At 39.5% G+C, this 26,939-nt stretch overlaps 1 protein-coding gene across 1 annotated transcript in view; it reads right to left on the bottom strand.

Moving 5' to 3' along the window:
• DDX10 (DEAD-box helicase 10) overlaps window positions 1-26,676 on the bottom strand; it is a 203,794-nt gene extending 177,118 nt beyond the window's left edge. The window contains exons 1-9 of the mRNA XM_084895146.1: window positions 26,367-26,676; window positions 17,047-17,107; window positions 15,873-16,003; window positions 14,721-14,879; window positions 13,605-13,725; window positions 12,227-12,416; window positions 11,001-11,127; window positions 7,300-7,462; window positions 3,491-3,575 (exon numbers count right to left, since the gene is read on the bottom strand). Coding sequence (XP_084751272.1) covers window positions 3,491-3,575; window positions 7,300-7,462; window positions 11,001-11,127; window positions 12,227-12,416; window positions 13,605-13,725; window positions 14,721-14,879; window positions 15,873-16,003; window positions 17,047-17,107; window positions 26,367-26,552 — 1,223 coding nt within the window. The 5' untranslated portion in view covers window positions 26,553-26,676. The remainder of the gene's footprint in view (window positions 1-3,490; window positions 3,576-7,299; window positions 7,463-11,000; window positions 11,128-12,226; window positions 12,417-13,604; window positions 13,726-14,720; window positions 14,880-15,872; window positions 16,004-17,046; window positions 17,108-26,366) is intronic.
• Between the last annotated feature and the right edge of the window lie 263 nt (window positions 26,677-26,939).

The following is a 26,939-nucleotide window of genomic DNA, read 5'->3' as shown; positions in this document are numbered from 1 at the left end:
GACATACTTTGAACCCTTTAATACATAAATCCTATTTATAAAAAGTCTTACCTTTCACTCTTATACTATGCTCTCTCTTAATAGTGGTCAAAAGAAAAGCACTTAAGTGATGAGACCTTGACTAATGCCCACGTTTAATAGCCCATGGGCTAAAAGTGAGCTAAATGAAAAATGTTTGAAACAGTTGAACATTTTATAATAATTAGAAAACAAAGAGAAAGAAAGAGCTCTACTTCTTAAGCTGTAGAAGAATGGGAAAAAGCTTCACTTACGCTGAAACAAACAACAGAATCAAACAAAAAAATAAGCCGAGACCGGTTTGGCTCAATGGATAGAGCGTCGGCTTGGGGACTGAAGGGTCCTGGGTTCAATTCCAGTCAAGGGCATGTACATTGGTTGCGGGCATATCCGCAGTGGGGGGTGTGCAAGAGGCAGCTGATAGATGACTCTCTCTCATCGATGTTTCTAACTCTCTCTCTCTCTCCCTTCCTCTCTGTACAAAATCAATAAAATATATTTAAAAAAAAAAGATAAAATTTCTTTAAAGCCATGAGAACTGTGGATACAAAGAAATGTAAAAGTAAACACCAAAGGGACTTCATAGATAAACAAGAGACAGAAGACAACTGGGCCACTTGCTGAAGAAGATGCAGGGCAAATGGAAGAGCAAACTGCTGGAAAATGAGTCTATGCTTGGATGAGTATTCCAATATTCTTCTCAAGATCCTGCCATCCCAAGGGAATGAAAGTTCGTGGCTTAAAAATCGGAAGTAACTGTTGTCTCAGTTAGTGTCTCTTCCATCATTAAACATCAATGCCTCATTGACATCCATATTATAAATACTCGTTTACATAGTTTTGATGAGAAAGTGGTAACAAAACGGAAAACAAAAACAAAACACAAAAAAAGTCCGTTTGTGGCTAATCGTAATTAATTGTAACTCTATTAAGGTTATTATTTTGGCTGTTTCCAATTTTTAGCCATCACAAATACCAGTAAAATGAACATCTTTACCGAAACTTTTTCCTTCTCCCTATTTTCTTAAGATCAACTTCTAGATATAGAGTTATTGAGTCAAAAGGAAGAACTCTTAAGACTTTTGTAAGTATTACAAAATGCTATCCAGAAAGATGGTAACCATTCACAGTTCTACCAGCAGCATACATATTTCAACTTCACTGCAGCCTCAATAGCAAAGACATTTGTTATTCTTTTCATTCATTTAGATACCTTTCTACACCATTTACTCCCAAATGACTATGACTTTGCTATATTCTTTTCCAGATAGTTTCCCCGCCGCTTGTTAGCACTTGTTCATTTTACTGATAATTGGGATGGTTAAGAATTGGAAACAGCCAAAATGATAACCACAATAGGATTATGATTCATTTTGATTAGCCACAGATGGAATATTTCTTTGATTTTTCTTTGTCACTTTCTTTCTCATCAAAACTGGCTAAGTGTATATATATAACTAGAGGACTGGTGCACAAAATTCGTGCATGGGGGGTGGGGGTCCCCTCAGCCCAGCCTGCACCCTCTCCAATCTGGGAACCCTCAAGAGATGTCCGACTGCCCTCTCACAATCCAGGACCGCTGGCTCCCACTGCTCACCTGCCTGCCTTCCTCATTGCCCCTAACCGCTTTTGCCTGCCAGCCTGATCACCCCCTAACCACTCCCATGGAAGACTGATTGATGCCTAACTGCTCCCTGCCAGCCTGTTTGCCCCTAACTTCCCTCCCTTGCAGGCCTGGTCCCCCCCCAACTGCTCTCCCCTGCAGGCCTGGGTCCCTTCCAACTGCCCTTCCCTGCAGGCCTGGTTGCCCCCAACTTCCCTCCTCTGCTGGCTTGGTCACCCCTAACTGCCCTCCCCTGCAGGTTTGATCGCCCCCAATTGCCCTCCCTTGCAGGCCTGGTCCCTCCCAACTGCTCTCCCCTGCTGGCCTGATTGCCCAAAACTGCCCTCCCTTGCAGGCCTAGTCCCTTCCAACTGCCTTCCCCTGCTGGCCATCTTGTGGTGGCCAACTTGTGTCCACATAGGGGCAGGATCTTTGACCAAATGGGGGCAGCCATCTTATGTGTTGGAGTGATGGTCAATTTGCATATTACTTTTATTAGATAGGATAGAGCCTGGTACATGGGTGGGGGCCAGCTGGTTTTCCCTGAAGGATGTCCCAGATCAGTGTGGAGTTCCTTTGGGGTGTGGGGCGGCCTGGGCGAGGGCCTGTGATGGTTTGCAGGCCGGCCATGCCCCCCGGCAACCCAAGCAGAGACCCTGGTATCTGGGGTTTATTTATCTTCTACAATTGAAACTTTGTAGCTTAGAGCAGAGCCAAGCCTAAAGCAGAGCCAAGCCTTCTGCTTGCAATGTCAATGAGGCATTGATGTTTAAATGGTGGCAGCCATTTCTGTTAGGACTTATGTACCTTCTATAATTGAAACTTTATAGCCTTAAGTGGAGGCCTGGGCAGCCAGGGTGTGCAGAAAGCTTGGCTTCATCTATCGTTGGTGTCAACCCTAGCCTCCTGCTCTTTCCAGCTCCTTGGCTGCCGCCATTTCTGTTTGGATTTATGTATCTTCTATCACTGAAACGTTGTAGCCTCGAGTGGAGGTCTAGGCCGGTAAGGACAGGTGGAAAGCTTGGCTTCCTCCATTGCCAGGGAAACCCAAGTCTCCCTCCTGCTCTTTGTGGCCGTAGCCATCTTGGTTGGGTTTATTTGCCTATTCACTCCTGATTGGCTGGCAGGCGTGCCTTAAGGGTGGAGTGGGGTGATGGTTAATTTGCATATTACTCTTTTATTAGACAGGATGTGGACGTCAATGAGACACTGATGTTTCATGATGGAAGAGACACTAAATGGAACAAGTCACTTCAGATTTTTAAGCCACCAACTTTTAGTGATGTTTTTATTGAGGAAGAAGGGGGACATATATGAAAAAGGGAGTATTTGGGAGTAGCCTCCAGCAATATCTAATTTCCACACTAGGGGGGGAAAAAAGAGATAAATCTAGAACTCAAAACCACCTTGCCTCTTAGGGCCGATACCACAGAAAGTAAGAGTACAGATCTAGACTAGAGGAGTCAGACTGCCTGGATTAGAATCCAGGGGCAGTGTGTCTTCAAAAAATTGTCTAAGTGCTCAAAGACTTAGCTTCCTCCTCTGAAAATAGATATTAAATAACAATCCTATACCTCAGTGAGGGATCATTAGGATTCAGAGAGATGATGTTCAGTGAGCAGTTCTTATAAAAAGTTTAGTAAGTAAACAAAGTTAGAACAAAAACTAAAATAAGATTTTCATTGATTTTTCGTAGCAGTAATCAAGTTTCAGCCATACTGACTTACCACAGCTGACCAGATGTTCTCAAACTACACCATAAAAATGCCCAACTGTACTCACTTTCCTCAATTCTTTGTCTGTATTTCAAGGAGCATAGTTTTTTATTTAGATAGCACCAAAAGCGAAGAAATGGGCCAGCACACTTACCTGGCAGTTCTACCTGCACGGTGAATGTATGTGTTGGCATCTTCAGGACAATCAAACTGAAGAACCCAATTCACAGCTGGGAAATCTGTACAGAAAGAATGTCAAGGTAGAAAATCAGTTTTAAGATCTGCTCTGCTGCACTATTTTTATTTTACAATATTGCTTGCTAGGACTTTCTGTCACATCAAACTGATAGCTATAATCTGTGGACTCTTAAAAATAAAATTAATTGCATGAACCAAAAGATAACAAACACCTCTTTGACAAAGTGAGCTAAAATTAATGACAGTGTTTGAATGCGAACATTATTTCTTATCTGACACAGCAGACAGACAGCTTTGTGTTACACAAATAATGAAATATCCTGATATTTAATAACCTAAAAAAACCAGTTCTCATGGGTTCCTAGTGAACCATAAAACTGGTTTCTAAATTTAAATAAAGGTTTACTTTTCCTGCTATTCCCATCTCCATTTGAATTAAGTCCCTCTCCTAATTTCCTGGCAATAATTACTCCACATATATTTCTGGCTACATAAGTTTCTGTTCATTTCCAGAGATCTTTCTCTCAATTCCTTAATGCTCATTCTCTTACTATCTTTAGTTATTTAGAAACTTTGCTATGAGGTTTTCAGACCACCTTCTATCAGAGGAAAGGACTGAGCATTTTTTAAAAAGTGAGTACCTTTTCCCCCCATTGGCCCCCTCCCATCCCCCCAGGTCTTCACCGACCTGTTGTTTGTGTTATAGACCCTTTTTTTAAAAATATATTTTATTGATTTTTTAAAATATATTTTATAGATTTTTTTAAATATATTTTATTGATTTTCCACAGAGAGGAAGAGAGAGGGACAGAGAGCTAGAAACATCGATGAAAGAGAAATATCGACCAGCTGCCTCCTGCACACCCCCTATTGGGGATTTGCCCACAACCAATGTACATGCCCTTGCCTGGAATCGAACCTGGGACCTTTCAGTCCACAGACCTACGCTCTATCCACTGAGCCAAATCAGTCAGGGCTATGGACCCTTTTTTAATGTATAAAGTAAAACATACAGGACTATAAAAAAATTATAATAAAATATAAAGTTTTATTAAAATTTAATATTGTACTATGTATACTTATTTACTAACAGGGAGTAACAGGATAGAGGTAAAAAAAGGAAATCTTTAGCCCAGCCGATGTGACTCAGTGGTTGAGTGTGGACCCATGAACATGAAGGTCATAGCTCAATTCCCCATCAGGGCAAATGCCTAGGATGGATTTGGGTTTGATCCATAGTAGGGGGCATGCAGGAGGCAGCTAATCAATAATTCTTTCTCATCATTGATGCTTCTAGCCCTTCCTCCCTCTCCTTTCCTCTCTCTCTGAAATCAATAAAAATATTTTTTAAAAGCAAATTGTGAGATAATTTCTAAACTTGATAAATTAAGAATTGACAGTATAAAGATTGTTACTCCAAAATATAAAACTAAATGTCAAAAGAAGAAATAGCAGATTGAAATAATTGCTTTTTGAAGAGTGAGGAGGGGTAGAGTACAGATTGATTTGTCTCGTAATTCATTTTTACCCATATGCATATGTTACTCATTAAAATAGTAAAATAATTTAGAAAAAATTAAGAATAAAAGAAAGTTTAAAAACGATACTGAAATTCTTAAAGAAATTCTTAAACATTTACATAAGAATAGAGCTTCAGATTATTCATTGCACCTCTTTGGAATAAAAACAAAACTTGAATGTCCTTTACTCCAGGAATGGATAAATTCATGCTATGACATACTCTACAAAATACAATGGATCTTTACACATTAACATGGGAAAACTTTTAAAGCAAGTCATAGACTAGTTTGTTTAATATTATTGATGCAAAGTTTTTAAACTTCCAAGAAAGTATATACTATTTATGAATACATTCATCTAAACTTTTTAAAATAAACTAGAACAAAGGTTCTTGACATTTTTTATGGCATATCTGAAGCCTATAGACCCCTTTTTTAAAAATAATTCTTTATTCCTGTAAGTATTACATATGTCCCCTTTCCCCCCCATTAACCCCCTCCAATCTCGTCAGGTCTTCACTGCCCCATTGTCTATGTTATGAACCCTTTTTTAACGTATAAAGTAAAACATATAGGACTATAAAAGAAAAATTCTAGTAAAATATAAACATTTTATTAAAATTTTAGTATTGTACTATGTATACTTATTTACTAACACATTAAGTAACAATCTAGTTGTGGGTCTGATAATCACCATAATAACATAATAGAAGAGATTTAACAATATTTCAAGATATCTGCAAAAACTGTAATGTAAAATATTTCAACCTAGAATTCTAGTCCCATTCCAACTGTCATTCAAAAAATAATGGTTAGTGCATTATCCCATATATCAAAAGGTTGTGAGTTTGATTACTGGTCAGGGTGCATACTTAGGTTGTGAGTTCAAACCTAGGAGGCAACCCATTGATATTTATCATATCCATGTTTCCCTCTCTCTCTTTTCCTTCCTTATTCTCTAAAAACAATCAATAAATAAAAATATATCCTCAGATGAGGATTAAAGAAAAAAAAAAAAAGAATAGGACACAGATATGCAATGATGCAAAAAATTTACCTCCCATGCACCCTTTCTTAGAAAGCTATTAGAGAATGAAATTTAAAAACAAATGCAATCAAGAAAGATCTGAGAAAAGAATCCCGGATGGCAAATGTGCATTAAGCTTATGAAGTAACCAGTTAGATTAGAGCTGGAGACAAAAGACTAATGGAAGAGGAATTTTTAAAGAGAAAAACAAACAAAACAGACTGTTTATGAACTGCTAGACAATTAGGCATGTGACATCTACAGGAACATTTAAGAAACATTAGAAGTGGGAAACAAACTAAGCAAATTTTAATTATTAATTCAAAGAAAAACACAAACAAAAGTACAAAAAAGGAGACAATCATACTACACTACTTCCCTTATCACACAATTATGTAGTCAAAACCATGTAAATGCAAAATGTTCATTTTACCAAGTTGTGATATAACGACATAGCCTAGAGAGCTTTAAAAACACACATACTTATCTAACAACCTCCAGTTACACAGAGATAAACTAATATGATGTCTTGAGCTATCCTTTCAATTACTCCAAGAGAAATAAAGAGACAGGAGGAAAAGGAATCATGAAAAAGATAGTTACTTAAAGTGGGTAGTATATTTAAAATTTGTCATAATAATTAACACAGTAAAATAAAGTGATTCAAGAATTCAAATTACCACCTATTTATTCTCATCTCATTTATTCTCATCTCTAGTTTTCCCATAATTATTTCCATACTTCATTCAACCTTCACAAAGCCACCAGTTGTAAATCACAGTGGCTTTTTGAAGGTTTAAATATATTAACTATGATTTTAAAATAAAAACTAGGATGCTTGCTGAAAATAGGGACTTCACTGATTTTTCTTGTTAAATAAGCTGTAATATTTATTAAGTTTTCAGTTTCAAAAAACAGGACAATTTTTTAATATCTTTAAGTCTTTCATTCTTCTGTGATTTTGTAGGCTCCTCGGGATTCTATGCTATAGCTATTATCATATTATCATAAAACAATATGAGCACAAAGATGAAAATATTACAAAAAAATCTTTACTAATATATATTATTAATGCTAATCATCTGTTACCAATTCACTTGTTTTTCTCTTATAAGACAGCCCAATTATTTGAGTCAAACTATTTGAATTCCAAGAATCTACACATTTATAAGCAAATCATGTTTCCCATGATCACAGAATATTTTCTCCAAAGCTTACCCAATCCCCTGGCTGCAATATCAGTAGCAAAGAGTACTGCAGCTCTCTTGCGAACAAATTCATTATAGACTTCCATTCTTCTCATCTGCTGCTGTCGACCATGCAGAGCAAGGATAGAAATACCAGGACGTAGCCGGCAAAACACTCGAAACAGATACTGAACCTAGGCATTAACAGAAAAATTAGTTTAATATATCTGGATAGCAGCAGCAAAGCAAGTTTACAAGATGAACAGAAAAAAAAATATTAAGGAGCACTATTAAAGATATATAGAGCAGAGAAAGGAATATTAGTAGAGTTACGGTGTTAAAGCATTTTTTCTCACGTTATTTCCTAATCAGTTCTGGTGTGTGTCGGGGGCGGGGGGGGGGGGGGGGGGGTGGGTATTCCCCTTACCTTTTTTAAGTTTTGCAAATTTAATTGGTTACAAAGAATGTAATTTCTGGTATATTGTAAATATTAATATTTTTAAATAAATCTTAAAACATCTTATAAATGTACACAATAGATTCTAAATAGCAGACCAATTTAATACCCACTACCAATTATTTATAACATGTCAAAATAATGAGGAGACACCTGGCCAATATGGCTCACTGGATGAGCAGCAATCTATGGACCAGGAGGTCACAGTTCAATTCCCATTCAGGGCATATGCCTGGGTTTCAGACTCCATCCTCAGTGGGGGACATGCAGGAGGCAGCCGATCAATGATTCTCTTTCATCATTGATGTTTCTAACTCTCTCCCTCTCCCTTTCTCTCTGAAATAAACAACAATATCTTTTAAAACATAATAATAAGGAAACTATGCATTGTGAGAGAGAGCCCTTCAATTTTGCTGCAAACCTAAAACAGCTCTAAAAAAATTAGGTCTTAAAAAAATAAAAGGTTAAAAACACATTGTGAAGAAACTTCTCTTTAACAAAAAGAAATTTTTACAGCTTTCCTTTTCCTCCTTGAACTCTTATTTCCTGACTACACAGAATTTTATCTTTGCAGCATTATGCTTGAAAGTCTTTTGAAGACTTTATCAAAATTTATTGTTTTCTACAACAAACATACGTATATCAGTTTTAACATTTAAAAATTTCCTGTGGCCATAAAGCAGTATTAAAAATTTTCTTTTGGGGTTAAATAAACTATCACTGCAATCATTATTAGTACAAAAATGACCCAAACAAGAAATGCTAGAATTTGATTTTAAAAAAAAAAAAAACAACTGTTAGACATAAAAAATGTTATTGTTGTAAGATATTGGACATACAATCCTATCTAATAAAAGGGTAATATGCAAATTAACTGTCACTCCATCACAAAGATGCCGGCACACCATAGCCACAAGATGGCAGTGCCCAGTCCCCTCAGCCCCACTGGAGTCCCCCAGTCCTGGGGGGGGTGGGGGCGGCTGCTGTGAGTGGGCAGCATGAGTGGCTTGGCGGAATGCTTGCTTCATCACATGGCGATGAGGTAAGTGTCCCGCCCAGGCCCTGGAGAGCCTCTGGGCAGCAGCCCTGCAGAGAGCAGAGAACCACGGAGAGGTTATAGAACTGTGCATCTGAAGCCTGTTTAATTTTGTTAACCAGTATCACCTGAATAAATATAATAAAGGGGGGTGAGATCAAGTCACATACTGAGATGAAAAAGCAAATCTTAGGAGAAAGAAAATCTTAAATTGCTTTTCCTATGTTAAATTTGAGATGCCCTTTAGACATTTAATTGGAAATACCTAGTAATCAAGTTTGAGATGTGGATTTGGCAGCTGCCAGAATACTGATGGCACTTAAAGCGGTGGAACTGAAGAGGTTACCTACAAAGAGGATACATGGAAAAGGGGTAGAGAAGGGTAGAGGACAGAGATTGGAAGAACTTTAACTTGCAGTGGAAGGCAAAAGAGCCAGCAAGGAAGGTGAACAGAGCAGTCAGAGGCAAGGGGAAACATGTTAGGGTGGAGTCACAAAAGTCTAAAGAAGTGTTTCAAGGAGAGAATGCTTAACTGCATTGCTATGCTTCCAAGAGGTCAAATAAGTAAGGACTAGTGACTGACCACTGACTTTGGTAGGCTGTACCTTTTAAAGGGCTGACTCTGGAGGCCTGAGGAGAGAAGAGGAGATGAGACAGTGATGCTGAGTATAAATCGTTAAGAGTTTGCTCTGGAGAGGAGCAGAAAATAATAGCAGTGCTTGTAAAGGAGTATGAACTTTGTATTTTATTCTTAATCTGGGCGATATTCAAGAATAACAGGGAGACAAGAAAACACAGGGCAGAGGACATCTGCAGTAACAAAGGCCTTGTGCAGAGAGAGGGTAGGGCGCACCAATAGAGGGACTAGTTGTAGATTCTTCATCCACTGTGATGAAAGGCAAAGCAGAGTATTAAGGAGTAAACTTTCAAATATAAACTCTAAACTTATTTCCTTACATATACTCAGCAAAAACATTCCTACTTTCAGAGATGTAAAGTTCTAAAAATCTAAAAGTAGGTCCTAAAATAAAACTGCAAAGTCATTCTTTACATGGTAAAATGAGAAACCACTACTTATCTTCTTCATAAGATAAAGGGAGACTCATCCTCATACTTATCAGGCTAAGCTATTCCAGAAGTTATAAATCTAGAATCAACCTGCTCTGTGCCAATAACTAAGTTATCAGGGAGTGTGAAAAAGTGGCAAAAATCAACCAGGATCTATTCTCTGTAAGGGAAGGAACCCAGCTTTCTTATATAAACACTGAATCCCTTAATTGTACAATAGCACGAGACTAGTGTTGAAGAAATGTTTATGTACTAAACAAAGATATAAATACTACAGAGGGTAGGAGAGGAAGTTGATTGTAGCAAGGGAATTTGAAGTGTCAGAAAAGGACTTCCAAGTATAATATTGAGCTTGTTAGCCTTAAAGAACGCTAAATATTTCCCCAGAATTAGGATGAAGGGGTGCAGGGAGGGCATTCCAAAGATCAGCATGAACAAAGATATGAAAGCATGAAAATAAATGACATAATTCAGTCTTCATCGAGGGTATGTAAGTCTCAATTATAAAGACCTCTGGTTAGTCCAGTCATTCCATTGCTCCTTCTACCAATTTTTATGTTCTAAACTAGTGGCCCAGTGCATGAAATTCATGAATATTAAAAGTGAATTAATTTGAAGAAATTTTTTAATATTGCTATTTGCCCTTTCCCTATATTAAGACCTGTCAGAGATGAAAGAAAATTAGTAAAATGTATATGAAAATCTCCCTCCTGTCAGAGTCTGGGGCTCACTGCGGGACCCAGAGTCAAGTGCCCACCCACCCATAGGAGATCCAGACCCAGCAGGCCCCACCCCCAAAAAGCCCCTCCGTGCCAGGGGCACAGTCTGAGGTCCCCAGCCCTGGCCAGGCACCATGCAGCCTCGGGTCCCTGCTATTCGGTCATTACGTGACGTAGTCCTCAACAATTTGCATATTATCCTATTATTAGATAGATATTGTGCTAGGTACTAACAATACTGCAGCACAAGGGACAGTTTCTTCCCTTACAGAGCTTATAGTTCCATCCACAAGTTCCTTTTTAAAACAAAGACACAGGATCTATGGATCCCTCACCACATCTAGCACTCTATTTACTAGAAGAGAAAAGAAAGTGCTATTTGTCTAACTGCAGTTCGGTATTTTAAAAGGGATGATCCAACACAAATAACAAGAGAAATAAACATTCTGTACCTCTTTACAACTGGAGAAAAATACAATACTTTTCTTCTTCAGGTGGCTTCTCAAGAAGGAATAGAGTACACTTATTTTTTGCTGCAGCTGACAAACTATGTAGTTTTGCTCCAACGTGGCAGGGGTGCTTATGGAAATAAAAGGGGGAAAAAAACATTAAAAGTATGCCATGTTGGTAATTTTGAATATCAGATCAGAAAAAGAAAAACTCAAATGTTACAGTTGCATGCCTCTCTCTCTCTCTGAAGGAACTTGCTGATGGTAAACTTCCATATCCTAATAGGGACTTGGGTTACATAGATATACATATTTATCAAAACTCAGATAATGTAGTTTTAATTTGTTCTCTGTATGTAAAAATCACATCAAGAAAGAAAATCTAAATATACTGAATTCTACTTAATGATATGTGCATTTAAATACCTAGGGGAAGTGAAGAGATGGCTTCAATTTACTTTGAAATGCATAAAAAATATGTGGATGTATAGTTAGATGAACTGGATAAACGGACACTAAATGAATGCTACTATCATTAGTCAGCATGTAGGTAGCAGGTGTAAGATGTTCACTGTAAAATTCTTTCAATTGTGCTACATGTTTGAAATTCCTCATAATAAAATGTTGAAACGACATATACATGTATTTACTCTTCGAACTAATAAGACTGGTAAACATACCAAAAGATATGGTATTATTTATAAAGCAAAAAATAAAAATCAACCCACATTAATAGAGAACTTGTGGAATGAACTACTGTGTACCCACACAATTAAATATTTTGTAGCTGTCAAAAAGGAATGAATAACCTATCCAAATATTACCTGGCTTGGGCTATAAAAAATACACGCACGCACATATGCATGCACATTCATGTACACAGGTATCCCTATGTCTGCTTATAATGCATCCTCCCACTCCCAGCCTCACCCCACTGCATTTTATGAAGGGTAGTTGATCAATCAATACCTGTTAACATCTTATGAGAAAATATTTGTTTCCCAAACCACATTTTGGAAAATCTTCATTTGAGTATTCTCACATTTAAAGATGTATTGAGAATTTAAATAATTTTTACTAATATATTTACTATAGCTTGCAAACCTAATAACTCATAAAATGGCATTTTTTTTCCTAGAAAAGTAGTATTAACTTGAAATGTCAAATTCTTAAACTAAAGAGAACATTTGTTTTTGACTGCATCAAATATGGTTTCAAATAGCACATACCTGTATTTAGCTTTTTCATGAACCCAGACATACTCAGGGTTTTTCAAACTCAAACGTGCAAGGTCCTTTACAGATTTGGTTTGTGTTGCTGAGAAAAGCAAAGTCTGACGTTTCTTGGGAAGATTCTCAATAATAGCATTCATGGTATCAGCAAAGCCCATATCCAAGATTCTGTCTGCTTCATCAAGAACTAAAAAAAGAAAATGCAGGTTGAATTATAATCCTATGTAATAAAAGCTTAATATGCTAGGTGTCTGGTTGTCCATTTAACCAATCAAAGCATAATATGCTAATGATATGCTAAGGCCGCTCAACCACTCACTATGACGTGCACTGACCACCATGGGGCAGAGGCTAAGGACTGGTAGGTTAACTTGCTACTGGGGTCCAGCTAATCGGGACTGAATGAGACAGGCCGGACATGCCCTGGAGTCCTCCCGCGGTCCCTCCCTGGCTGGCCAACCTCCCATACCCTTATCAGGCCCCAATCGTGCACTAGTAAGGCCCCTTGGCATGGCCTGAGCCCTCTCGCAATCCGGGACCCCTCTGGCTGAGGGGCCCCACTGGTCCATGGATTTGTGTACTGGGCTAAATACAATGTGGCATACTGGTTGATCTTAGAACAGAAAAAGTATATTAGCGGAAAAATGGTGAAATCCAAATAAAGTATGGAACTTATATAATGTACATCTCTTAGTTTTAATAAAGGTACCAGTTACATGTTGTACTAGGTGGGGAAGCGGGAGAAAGGGTATATAGAGACTCTGTATAATCACTGCAACTTTTCTTTCTTTCTTTTTTTAATATATTTTATTAATTTTTTTACAGAGAGGAAGGGAGAGAGACAGAGAGCTAGAAACGTCGATGAGAGAGAAACATCGACCAGCTGCCTCTTGCACTCTTGCATACCCCCTAACGGGGATGTGCCCGCAACCAATGTACATGCCCTTGACCGGAATCGAACCTGGGACCTTTCAGTCCGCAGACCGACGCTCTACCACTGAGCCAAACTGGCTTCGGCCACTGCAACTTTTCTATAAACCTAAAACTATTCCAAAATAAAAGCTGATTTAAAAAAACACATTAGATAATATCAATGGTGACCGTACCTTAAAAGATTTTCTAAAAATTCTTAGCCGTGTCACATACTGAAGTATCTACTTTCATATGACTACTTACATTCTTTCAACTAATTCTGATTTTTTAAATCTAGTTGTACTCTCTGGGTTTAAAACCCATATGCCAAAAAATTGTTTCAAATTATTTCTCAAGTTGTCTTTAATAAAAATATTTATTGAATAAAACATTCCTATCATTAAAATTTATGAAGGCTCTCTCCTAAATCTGAGATTTTTTTCATTATAAATTCATTACTCACCTAACATTTGGAGATTAGTAGCATGAAAACTTATTGTTTCATCCATGTGTTGAAGAAGCCGACCCGGTGTGCAAACCAGTATATTTATGTTATTGATCCTCTCAGCTTCATGTTTCAGATCCTGAAAACAGTTGTTTCTTTTTATTACACAAACACATCACCGAGCAGCCTGTGTAGCAAAACTATAAAAGCCATCTGCATATGGCATTTCATCACAGCAATGTAGATACTCTAGAAATAAATGCAACTTCTCCTATTTCTGAAACACAACCAAATTTCTGGGCTAAAGAAAAGTCCTTAACAAAGACCTAAGGAGTGCTATGTTGCTCTAGATTCTTAATCATATGCAGGATGATGAGGCCATGAGAAATATCATACGAATGTTCCAAGTCTTGATTTCCTCTTAGAATAACCAAAAACAACTTAAATGCCAGAATTATTCCCAGGTTCTCTGACACCAGTCACTGCACTTCATGGACTGTAAAAAAGAGCTCATCTCTCTATATTCTAAAAGTTCTTCTTGAAATGAGAACCACAAAATGTTCATGATTAAAGTTCATGGGTAACAGGTACACCAGTATGTAAGTGTCTGTGATGCTATTTTTTCTTTTTTGAGTATGGTTCCATACAAATTCAAAACTTCAAGCATTTATCCTTACAGTCTAATGAAGACTAGCAGGAAAAGCATTCCAGGTGAACCACAAGGCAGCACACAAGCTTAGCAGCAGGTTTTACCATTACCTAAAATAAACATTCCTCAAAACTATGTCTTCCTTTCTTCTGCTAACTCAGCAATATTCTGAATTATTCAACTTCTTAGATACCTTATTAAAAGAAAATAGTCTACAAACTGAAATGACTCCTTTCTCAATGTATATTAACAAATAGAATTTTTTAAAGTAGATTGGTCTCAAATACCCTAACAAATGGACTTTCTGGGCCTGACAAAATGGACAACCAGACTCTAAATGACTGACTACACCAGGAGGCTATCGCCCCCTATCTAGAGAGCCAGCCTGTCTGTTAAGAAGAAATCTCCACCCCTTCCCCATCAGCTGCCACCGTGCTCCAACATTAAATTAGAAAAAAAAGAAGGATAAGGACAAAAGGACAAACCTTCCCACCAATGATGAGACCAGCAGAAAAGTCATGATTCTTTCCTACTTTTCGGAGAACCTCAAAGGTCTGATAAGCTAGCTCTCTCGTAGGTGATATAATCAGAACCCCCAGGCCATCTGTTGAGGTCCACTGTAGACGATATAAGGCTTCCAGCACCTGAAAGGCAGCAAATTCATGTTCAGTAAGTCCTGAGGAGGCAGCTTTTTGACTGCTGAGTCACCCTTGCCCTCCAAATCAGAGGCACCTTCCAAGCAGAAGGCATACGAGTCACAAGAATTTTCCAATCAGAAGGAAGAAACTTTACTTTGTGTGTGCTTTCTTCCACCCACCAGAAGCATCCCCCCCAAGTCACAGGGGGAGGGGAAAGAAGCCCGCAGCAGTTCAGCTGTCGTGAGAGTCATGCCACGAGCACACCGGCAATCAGAGAAAGTCCTGCACAGCCCAAACCCTTCAAACAGCTTTCAGAAAAATATGTCACCGTTTTCTGAACAGAAACCACATCAAAATAAACTCATTTTGTGTCGCTACTATATGTACACAGTGGCAGTTTTTTAATTGTGGAGTCACATCATTATAAAAACTAGAATTTAAGAGAAAAATGGTTTTGCAGTATTTGGAACAAAAACTTAAATGTGATTTTTTTTTTTTTTTTTTATGAGCCAATTATTTTGAAGGAACTAAATTATGAAACAAGCTGCATAAATGAAATATAAGTCAATTCCTAAGAGGCTCTGTTGTTTTAGTGCTATAAGGGAATAGATATCATTTCTCAAAGAGTGACCCACTCTTCTTAAAGTGAGGATATTTCAGCTTCATCCTAAACAAAGGAAGTATAAATGCAGATTTGCAAGGGGAGCGCAGCAATAGCCTCCCTCAGCCGTCGTTCAGCAGAGCAGAACCATTCTGACCTGCCACCCTGGAATGGCTTGTCGAGACACAATAATTCACTAAGTAAATTACTGACTGCTCACATGTGCCAGGTGCTATGTTAGGACCAGGGTGAAGAAGACACCTGCCTGATAAAGCTTGCATTCTAACCAGGGAAATTCAACATGAAATAACTCTTGACATAGTTAGCTTCTATCTAGGCACAAAATGTTCTAAAATTATATAACAAAGAATCTTATCCAATATGAATAAGCTACTTACTGGAACAAGGAAAGCCAAAGTCTTGCCAGATCCAGTTTTGGCAGCTCCGAGGACATCTTTACCTTGCAAAGCCAACCCAATGGTCTGCTTCTGTATCTCAGTTACCAAACGGTACTGGGCTTCTTGCAAACCTGCAAGTGTGGAGAGGAGAATAACACTCTAGAGAAAGTCCTGTATAATTATGGGCTGACCTGTGCATATGTTGAGGGCCCCTTATATGCTGAGACCCTAACCCACCCCAGTACTTTGGAATGTGACTGTATTCAGAGACAGGGCCTTTAAAGAGATGACTGAGTCAAAAACAGCCCTTGTATTTGGATAGGTTCTAATCTAATCTGACTGGTGTCCTTATAAAAAGGGGAAATTTGGACAAAGACATGAGAGATGTGAGTGCAGAGGGATAATTCCATGAAGAGGCAGCAAGAAACGGCCATATAAAGCCAAGGAGAGGCCTTCTGTAAGCCCATTATGACCCTCCGAAGAAACCAACCTTACCACCATCCTTATTTTTGGATTCCCAGCCTCCAGAACTAAGAGATAATAAATTTCTTTGTTTAAGCCACCCAAGTCTGTGGTTTTTTGTCTAGCGGTACTAGCAAACTAAAACAAAAGGTATCCCATTTTTGTTTGTTCTCCTGCTCATATTAACATAATTACGCTTCATTTTAATTATTCAGAGGCCCTAGCATCTTTTTTCATCACTACTGTTCTTTAGTCCAGAAAGTATGAGAATGACAAATTGGTAAAACTTAAATGGCCTTGACCAGTTTGGCTCCGCAGATAGAGCATCGGCCTGCGGATTCAAGGATCCCAGGTTCAATTCCAGTCAAGGGCATGTACCTTGGTTGCGGGCACATTCCCAGTAGGGGTGTGTAGGAGGCAGCTGATCAATTTTTCTAACTCTCTATCCCTCTCCCTTCCTCTCTGTAAAAAAATCAATAAAATATTTTTTTTTTAAAGAAAAAGAAGAAGAATTTGGCTTACATATACCTAGATTCTTCTTATAATTAAACTTTAAAAAGAAAAAAGAAAAAACTTTAATGAATAGTTTCTTGTCATGGTATCAAAATTACTTGCCGAAATGAAGATTTTTCAGGTTAAACTTTCTAAATCTATTGTCATTTATAAAAAGCATCAAGAAATCCAACATGTTCCAAGATCATCATTTACCTACCTTTCAATGTTTTTTTAGACAAAGGGAAATCTGAAAATCTTGTAATTTCATTTACATTTATCTAAAAAGAAAAAGAAGACTTTGTCAAATAAGGCAAAATAACATACTATTAATTTGTCTTACAACAAAACCATTATTTATTTATTTGTGGAGCCAGAGTTTTACATTATGTTGCCTAGCTTACCCCTGGTGCGACAGGATTAAATTCAATCATGAGTTCTAACTGAAAACCATTATTCCTTTTGAAAGGAAATATGCCTTGAGGAAGCTGTTATCAAAAATATAAGGTTGTAGCTCAGCCAGCATGGTTCAGTGGTTGAGAATTAGACTATGAATCAGGAGGTCACGGTTCAATTCACAGTCAGGGCCCATGCCTGGGTTGTGGGCTCAATTTCAAATAGGGGGCATGCAGGAGGCAGCCGATCAATGATTCTGTCTCATCACTGATGATTCTATCTCTCTTTCCCTTTTCTCTTCATCTCTGAAATCAATAAAAATTAAAATGTAAGTTCCTAATAACTTTAAATGGTAAAAAAAAAAAAAAAAAAAAAAAAAATTCACTCAACACATACTACTACCTTGAACATCCTTCATCTCTAAAAGGTTAACACAATAAGTTATCACCACGTCAATTTTAGGAATAAAATTTACTTTCAGACCATCCTTCAAAGAATTATCAGTTTAAGAAATAAGACACAAAATGACTATAAAATAAATCACAAGAAATGTTGAGAATAGTTCTATTTACACATTTTGGAGAATAGATTTAAGTTAGTTGAAGGAATATACCTTGTTAGCACAAACCTTTCAAAGTTTAACCATAAATCAGTGGCATGCGAAATCCAATCTGACAACTACTCCTTTGGGAGTAAAGGAGGGGCATTATTTAGTAACTAGAAGCCCTGCGCACTAATCCGTGGGCCAGTAGATCACCGATAGCTCTCCGCTACCCCATCCTCCAGTAACTCCCCCCTCATAGCTTGCTGCCCTGCCCCCTCCTGTAGCTCTCTGCCACCCACTTGCAGCTCGCTGCCCCACCCTCCTGCTGATCCGTGGTCCAGTTTTTACACAGTCGTTCGTTATGCTTCACGGTGTAACGACCATTTGCATATTACATCTTTATTATATAGGATAACCAGGGAAGTGTCTCACCCACACTCTGATGCCTCGATAAGTAACATTTTGTCCTTTAACTTTACATTATCTAAATGTGCATTACTGATGTGCTTCATTAGCATCAACCCAATTTTCTGAATTTCATTTAGGCTGCTCAGAAGAATTAGTTTATTACACATGCTGAAAGCAAAAACCACTGTTCAGAAATGAGAATAGGCTGACAAATTATTCATAATTCACAAAAGGGGGGAGCTCACATTCGTAAGGCTCATTTATTTAAATTACACTCCAGGCAATAAAAGGATGACAGCTTGAATTTTATTTTACAGCCTACACATTTTTCCCCAAGATTTTTACTGTAGTCCAGACATGTTACTCTTGGCTCCAATGCTGAAGGCAGAAATATTAAAACATTGCCTTAATCCCTACAAATCACTCCAGGTAAGAGAAGGCAGAATCGGTGTACAGCATTAGGAGAAAATTGCCTCATTTAGAAGGTCATCTTCTAAACAGGACACTAAAATTAGGTGCAGTCCACCTTGGTACTTGTTTTCAGAGAATGGTTTGCTTACAGAAAGAGCTTGACAGGCAACATATTCTTCAATCCCTCTTAGAAATACATAATAGGCAAACTGGGCTCTTCAAGCAAATACTTCTATCTAATGTCTGTTAACCTCCTAAGGAAGAGTCTGGAAGGATAAAACATGTCCAGCACTCTATCAGCCATAACAACATAAAGCTATATATACACCACAGTCTTAGAAAGAAGTCACCAAAAAACTGAAGGACACTGTTATCCTGCTAATGCTCTAGAACAATGTATGGCTCAATCCAATTTGGTGCCTATTTTTGTAAATACAGTTTTACTGGAGCACAGCTACAACCATTCATTTACATATTGTCCATGTAGTTGTGACAGACAGGGTAGGGCCCACAAAGCCTCAAAGATACTGTGGGTTTGGTTCCAGAACACTGAAATAAAGCAGGTACTCAACAAAGCAAAGTAACCTTTTTGCTGGTGGAGGACCTTGCCTTCAATTGGTAAAAAATGCAACACCTCCCTAGCCAGTTTGGCTCAGTGGATAGAGCCCTCAGACTGAAAGGTTCTAAATTCAATTCTGGTCAAGAGCATGGACCTCGGTTGCAGACTCAATCCCTGGTCGGGGCACATGCTGAAGACAACTAATCATGTGTCTGTCTCACATCGGTGTTTCTGTCTCTCTCCCTTCCACTCTTTCTAAAAATCAATGGAAAGATTGGCAAAAATAAAAATAAAAATGCAACATCTGTGAAAAATAATAAAGTGAGATGCAATAAAACAAGGTATGTCTGTATTGACTATCTGGCCCTTTACAGACAAGGTTTGCTGACCCTGTTCTAAAAGATGCTCAATTACATTCCAAGAAATACAGTAAATGCTCAATGTTGCAGACCTCGATTTAATGGACTTGGATTTAACGGACAAAACTTCTGGTCCGTATGTCCTCTGTGAAAATTAACACCCTATTAATTTTTAAATGCTTTTAACCAAGATTTGCTTATAATTAACAAGTTTTTTTTGCCATTAATTCACTATTATTTTTAACAAATTTTAGCAAACAGGACATATGTTAAAAAACACACTGTAGTAATTTTGCTGGCATAAATAAATATTACACATCTACAACTATATTCTACATATTTAAATCCATAAGTCCCTGCTCATAAGCAATGTTTGGCTAAAATGATTAGCATGTGATCACACCTCATCATGAGAGATAGTTATATTGCTGTGTGATGTGACTTTCTGCAGCAGTTTGTGTTTTTGTTTAATATGTTTTTATTGATTTCAGATCTTGGTTGGGATTAATTTGCATACTTGCTCTGATCAGTTGGTGGACTTGGCTGATGGGCGTGGTTTGTGGGTGTAGCAGAGTGATGGTTAATTTGCATATTAATCTTTTATTAGGTATGATGCTGAAAGGTATTCTTTAAGAAGAAAAAAAAGTAAAGATAAAAATTATGAACAACAAATATATATATATATATATATCAACAAGTGAACCTAAAAATCAAGTGAATAAAAAATCTGATGAACAGAATAAACTGGTGAATATAATAGAATCAGTGGTATAGAAAGGGAATGGACTGACAATCCTTGAGGGGAAAGGGGTTTGGGGGGTGCGGGAAGAGACTGGACAAAAATTATACACCTATGGATGAGGACAGTAGGAACAGGGGATAAGGGCATGGGGTGGGTGGGAACCGGGTGGAGGGGAGCTATGAGGTGGAGGGTAGGGGGAGAGGAAAAACTGTAATAATCTGAACAATAAAGATCTTTTAAAAATAAAAACATAATAACAATAAAAGAACTAGTACCACTCATGGCTACAAGCACTGGACAGTTTGCATACTACACAAAGGCCTCTAGCAAGGCTGAGGTGGGGGCTGAAATCCAACCCCAAGCCAGTCCTGAGGCTACAACCACCAGGAGCAAGGGTGCCCAGAAGAAACACATTTTCCAGTTCATCTGGAGAGATAACACAACCTTTCTTCTCTTAATTACACCATCCTCTAACACCACAGCACTGTACATATTTATCACATTTGTCAAAATGTATCAATCCCACCCACCTCCCTAGGGTCACAGACATGGGATTTTTTGTTTTGTTTTACATCTATTTTTACCTAGACCTACTTTAGCAAGTACTTGTCAAATTGTTTCAAAATGTTTCTGAATCAAATTGCTCAGGCTATTAAGTACCACCTGTGTACTACAGCAGTGTAACAAGTTTTTTGCATAAATGCTACCATCTGAGGGGTCATAAGCTGAGGTTCTACCCCTTAGTTACCTCCAGAATAACAAATCTGCTTTGATGCACTCTGGGATTTGTAGCCCTGGCAATTGATTTCACTCTTCATTTTTCTATTGACAAGGTCTTAAAAAAAAATACTTCTAAGATTTAAAAAATTAAAACAGAATGATAAGGGGAAAATTATTCTTTCAATTTACTGAAAAGATTTAAACATCTGTGCACTGCAATGCAGTAAGTGTAGTGAGTTGGAGCTCTGGCATCAAACTTAGGCTACCTGGGTTAGAACTTTTACCTTTTCATTTGTTGTTTAAATTATTAAGCCTTGCACAAATTATTAAACCTTATTGTGCCTTCAAGTTTCCTCACCTGCATAATGGGAATAACCTCATAGGGTTATTTGTTATTTGAAGATATGGCAAGGCAACACATGTAAACACTTAGTAAATATGAGTAATCTATATATATAAAAGCCTAAGCAACCAAACGACAGATGGACCAGTCACAATGATGCACACTGACCACCAGGGGACAGACACTCAATGCACAGGATCGGGCTCCCTCCTGTCTGGATTGGGCCTGCAGGGATCAGGCCAAAGCCAGCTATCCAACATCCCCCTGAGGGGTCCCAGATTTCTAGAGGGTGCAGGCTAGGCTGAGGGACCCCACCGATGCATGAATCCATGCACCAGGCCTCCAGTTTAAAATAAGAAGTCAAAAAGAATGCACCAATGTTATCAACTAGAATAAACCCATCTGAAAAGGTCATTGTGCACCAAACAATATCTAAACACCAGCTCTATACACCAGCTCAGCACCTACTCAAGGACAAGCACTCTATGACCAGTCTCTGGGGAGAGCAAAGCAAACATGATTGAATCAATGATCTCTGACCTTCAGAGGTTTATGATCTAGTGCAGTGGTCGACAAACTCATTAGTCAACAGAGCCAAATATCAACAGTACAACGACTGAAATTTCTTTTGAAAGCTGAAAACCGACTTCTGTGCATGGGCCACGAAGTTTCAATCGCATTTATGCTTCCGCACGTGGTATTTTGTGGAAGAGCCACACTCAAGGGGCCAAAGAGCCGCGTGTGGCTCTCGAGCCACGGTTTGCTGTCCACTGATCCAGTGGGAGAGTTAACAAAGAAGTTAAAGAAGCCAATCATCACAACCTGCTGATAAATACTATAATAAAGGTGTATACAAAATGCTACAGAAGCACAGCAGCCCTAACTCCACCTGGGGGAGGGCAGGAAGAGAAATTTAAATCTGAGAGGACAAGTAGGTGTCCCTAATGTGGAGGAAGGGGATTTCTCACTGTAGTGGGGACATCAAGTACCAGGATGAGAAGCATCAAAGAGCATGAACAAGTCACAAAACTGCAAGTTGTTCTTTCATGTATACCTATCACAGACTGCTTGCTTTACATACATTACCTCGTTTGAGCCTTACAAATGGTGGTTAATAATGTCATTGAGTAAAGAAACTGAGCTCATAAACATTAAGAAATGTGGCTAGTCAATACCCAAACTGAGATTTAAATCAGGTCTGCTTGACCACAAATAACTTATTCTTCCACTGGAAAAGAGCATGTTTTTTTTTGTTTGTTTGTTTGTTTTGTTTTTTTAAATATATTTTATTGATTTCTTTTTTTTTTTTTTTTTTTTTTTTTTTTTACAGAGAGGAAGGGAGAGGGATAGAGAGTTAGAAACATTGATGAGAGAGAAATATCGATTGGCTGCCTCCTGCACACCTCCTACTGGAGATGTGCCCACAACACAGGTACATGCCCTTGACCGGAATCGAACCTGGGGCCTTTCACTCTGAAGGCTGATGCTCTATCCACTGAGCCAAACCCGTGAGAGCTAGAGCACGTTGATAAGTTAATCTGTCTAACCATTTTCCTGAAAGTAATTGTGAAGCAAGGAAAAGTTTTGTTCAGGAGTTAAGTGACTGGATTTTCATCTTGGAAAAACATCATTCTAGCAGCAATATGGAGGATAGACTAGAGAAAGAGAAGGCATAAAGGCCAAATCCCATCAGTCACCTGTTTTAATAATTAAAGTTCTCCTGGAACACAACTAGTGTACACCCATTTGTTTAAATATTCCCATGGAAGCTTTTGTGTTACAATGTCAGAGTTGAGTAGATCCACCCTTCTGATCTGCAAAGCTGAAACCATTCACTACTTGGTCCTTTACAGAAAGTTTGCTGGCCTCTATTATAAGCAATAGCTACTGTAGAAACCAGACAAGAAATGATGGGGCCTGAACTAAGGCCCAGCAGTGGGAATGGAGACACATTTGAGAAATTTAAGATCACCAATGTGACTGAAGGGATAAAAGAGTTGTAACAGGGAAATCTCTAGGATAACTCCTTGGTTTCTAGCTCAGCAATCTGCTTAGAAGGTGGGCTAAGATGTGGCAGGCTAAACAATGATCCCCAAATATGCCTACAGACTAACCCCTGGAACTGTGAACGTTGTCTTATGACTTATATGATAAAAGTGACTTTGCACATCTGATTAATAATCTTGAGATGTGAAGATTATCCTTGATTATCTGGTGGTCCCAGAAGTGTCCTTTTTAAAAAATATTTGATAAAGAAGAACAAGTAGATTTGATAAAGAATAACAGAAGGCAATGTGTCCTAGTAGGCAGATATTGGAGAAATGTAGCCACCAGCCAAGGAATACCAATAGCCAGTAGAAGCTAGAAGAAGCAAGAAACCCATTTTCCTCTAGAGGAGGGTGGGGGAATGTCATTTAGTCTGGCCCTGGCAAGGCATTAGGAGTGAGTTAATTAAATGTTTGACCAAATACAGCAGGCTAATTTTTAAGTTGACAATCTTGTATGGTCTGGGAATATTATAAATACCCAAATGGCCCTTGGCAGAAAAAAGGTTCCCCACTCCTGCCCCAGAGCCCCCAGGGTGTGTGCCCGTGATTTCAGATTTCTGGTTTTCAGTATAGTAAGAGAATAATGTTCTGTTGTGTATAGTAAATGAGAATATGGGCCCCTTCCCATACTCCAACTCCTCCCTCCCTCCGGGAAATACAGTGAAGGCCATCAGAATGCGGACTGTGAGACCCTGGGAGCCTGGCCAGCTCCTCAGTCAAGAAAACACACATAGCCTTCTCCCTGTATGTCCTGTTTTCTAAGTTTTGATCTCACACACATACCCTTCTCCCATACAGGACTCTGCTTATGGCTGTGTCTCTTCTTCCAGCGATTGAAGCTCCGCACTGGATCAGGCCGGGCTGTTTTCTAAGTTTTCTGTACTCTATAAAACCTTGTGTTGGGAAAGTCTGGATGGTGGCAGAAAAATAACACCAGCCAGCTGCCCGTGCAAGCCATCCAACGTCACTGGTGGAAGCTGGTGTGGCAGTAAACTTCACCAGTCAGCCAACACCGTTGAACATGTACATCCTAATAAATCCACATCCTAATAAATCCATGTCTTTCACAGCCAGTCCCCCGAGTTACTTCTCTGGGAATCTAAGAACAAACTGCTAAGGTTTTCTGGGACTTCAGCACTTTGCAAAACATGTTTTAAGCCCCTGAGGTTGTGATAAATTGTTACAATGACCATAGGAAGTTAACACACAAGACTGAGAATTTAGAAGAAAAAGATAATGAGCTCAGTTTTGGCGTTGTGGCATTCAGGGTATCCTAAGACACAGATAAAGACATCAGCACAGTCAGAATTAAAAAGATAGGAACTCAGAGGAGCTCTGGTAGAATACAAGCAGCAGCAGTCAGTGGTCCACAAGAACAAACCGTGAGATTACACCAGGGAAAAGAACACAATTCTAGTCTTTGATGAAGAGTCAAAATTTACAATCCAGTAGTAACTTACAATGGTTTCTTGAGATGCTATGTATATAGCAGCATTAGTAATATAACAACTAATATATGCAATATTTGTGTACCAAGCATTGTGCAGAATGCGTTGCAATCATTCTTACTAACTCTCCACAACTTGTAAGGTAAACATTTCTATGCCTTTTCTAAAAAATAGGGAAGCCAACAGAGTAACTTGGCCCAAAGTACTCAGTCATCTGATGAACAAAAGCTAGGATTTTTAGATCACCATCATCTCAACTCAAAAGCCAAGCCCTGGCCTATTTGGCTCAGTGGACAGAGTGTCCACCTGCGGACTCAAGGATCCCAGGTTCGATTCCAATCAGGGGCATGTGTCTTGGTTGCGGGCACATCCTCAGTGGGGGGTGTGCAGGAGGCAGTTGATAGATGTTTCTCTCTCATCGATGTTTCTAACTTTTTCTCCCTTTTTCTCTGTAAAAAAATCAATAGAAATTATTTAAAAAAAAAAAAAAGGCCAAAACACACTCTAGGCTCTAACCTTACTGTTGATTTAAGGATTTAAAGAAAAGCTATAGCAGCACAATACATGGTGACTTTAATTCCAGAAATATCCCACATGTTAAATTTCTGATTACACTGCACTAGAAGGGAGCAATCACTGAGAGGTTGAGTGGAGTGGTTGAAGGTCACAGACAGGGAATTAGGGGGAAGGAAAAGAGGGTACTGACAGCCCCAAGGAGCCTGATGGTAGAAAAGGTCAAGAGGTCAAAGTGATATCTACAAGAAACTCATCTAGGAATATCAACTACCATGTGGGGTGGTAGACACTAGAAACAGACCCGGAGTCTAGTTTTTCTACCCACTTCTTGAAGGGGGGACATAAAGCAAGTAGAGAGAATGAGACAAGGCACAGGAAGGAAGATGGATGATGTTGATGCATGCAAGTCGGGTATGGTGGTTAAAAGCAAAAGCTTGGAATAAAAAAAGACATGGGTTTAGGTTCCATTTCCACACCACCGCCTACTACTAGGTAAGCTTGGGACAAGTCTCTCATCCTCTCGGAGCCTCAACGTTTTCATCGGTAACATGGGGATAAAATCCACATCTGAGATCAAGCCACATAATGTGGCTTGATCTCAGATGTGGCTTAAAACGTTGGTGTCATTATTACCGTTATTGTCGTTCTTGTATGGTCTGTGAATGTTATAAATATGATCTATATGTATAACAGTCGTTAGCATTATTATGTATATTCCTGGAACTGTGACAGGTTAACCTCCCTATCCTTTAAGGACCACTGCATCTCCATCTTGACCAGGAACGGTGTGGTGAGCAGGAGGGCAGCCAGGCCTCCCAGGCGGCCTAGGCGGTGGCGCCCAGGAGACCACCTGTAGGGCCTCCACGGGGGGCCCCCAAGTGTCATCTCTCATCCACTCCCTTCCCCGGCCCAGCCGACAACCGGCTGACTCCCCAGGTCCGGTCCCCAGTGATCGGTCCGCACCGTCCCCTCCGCAGCCGGGCGGCCGCCCACCCCGCACGCCTCGGCGGCCACGGGCCCGCGCCCCTCCCCGGCGCTGGCCTCACCTTCCCGTAGTTGAGCATCAGGCGGCTGATGACCTCGCGCTCCACCTGCCACTCGGGCTTCTTCAGCTGCTTCCTCAGCTGCTTCTTCTGACTCTGCTTATGGCTGTGTCTCTTCTTCCAGCGATTGAAGCTCCGCACCGGATCGGGCCGGGCTCCCGGACCCCGAAAGTCGGTAGTTTTGCCCATCGCGGCGGCGCAGCGGCAGCGGCAGCCCAGACCCCCGCACACGAGACTCCCCGGGCCGGGCGACAGGACGCGGAACCAGCGTGGGGAGAGTGAGGCGACGGCGCATGCGCGGAACCGGAAGCCCGCCCCCGAGTTTACCCGGGGCACGCGCCGTGGCCGGCAAGGAAAAGCTGGACAGTGATTGGTGAGTTGGGAACCGCAGGGCGGGGCGAAGCAGTCCCGGGAATACGGAGGCGGAGAGGTCTGGGGAAGAGGGCGGGGTTCTGTCCCTTTAAGAGCGCGTCGACTCTTTAAATGAGCGCTTCCGCACCGGTTGTGGTTACTATGGTTACGTCAGAACTAGTAAACACCTAAGGGCTGTTCACGCGTGCGCTGGGTTTACACATC

The sequence above is a fragment of the Pipistrellus hanaki genome, assembly GCF_964339955.1.
Source record: "Pipistrellus hanaki genome assembly, chromosome: 9".
NCBI lineage: Eukaryota > Metazoa > Chordata > Mammalia > Chiroptera > Vespertilionidae > Pipistrellus > Pipistrellus hanaki.
The sequence above is the reverse complement of the archived record's forward strand: the minus strand, read 5'-3'. Positions and strand labels throughout refer to the sequence as shown.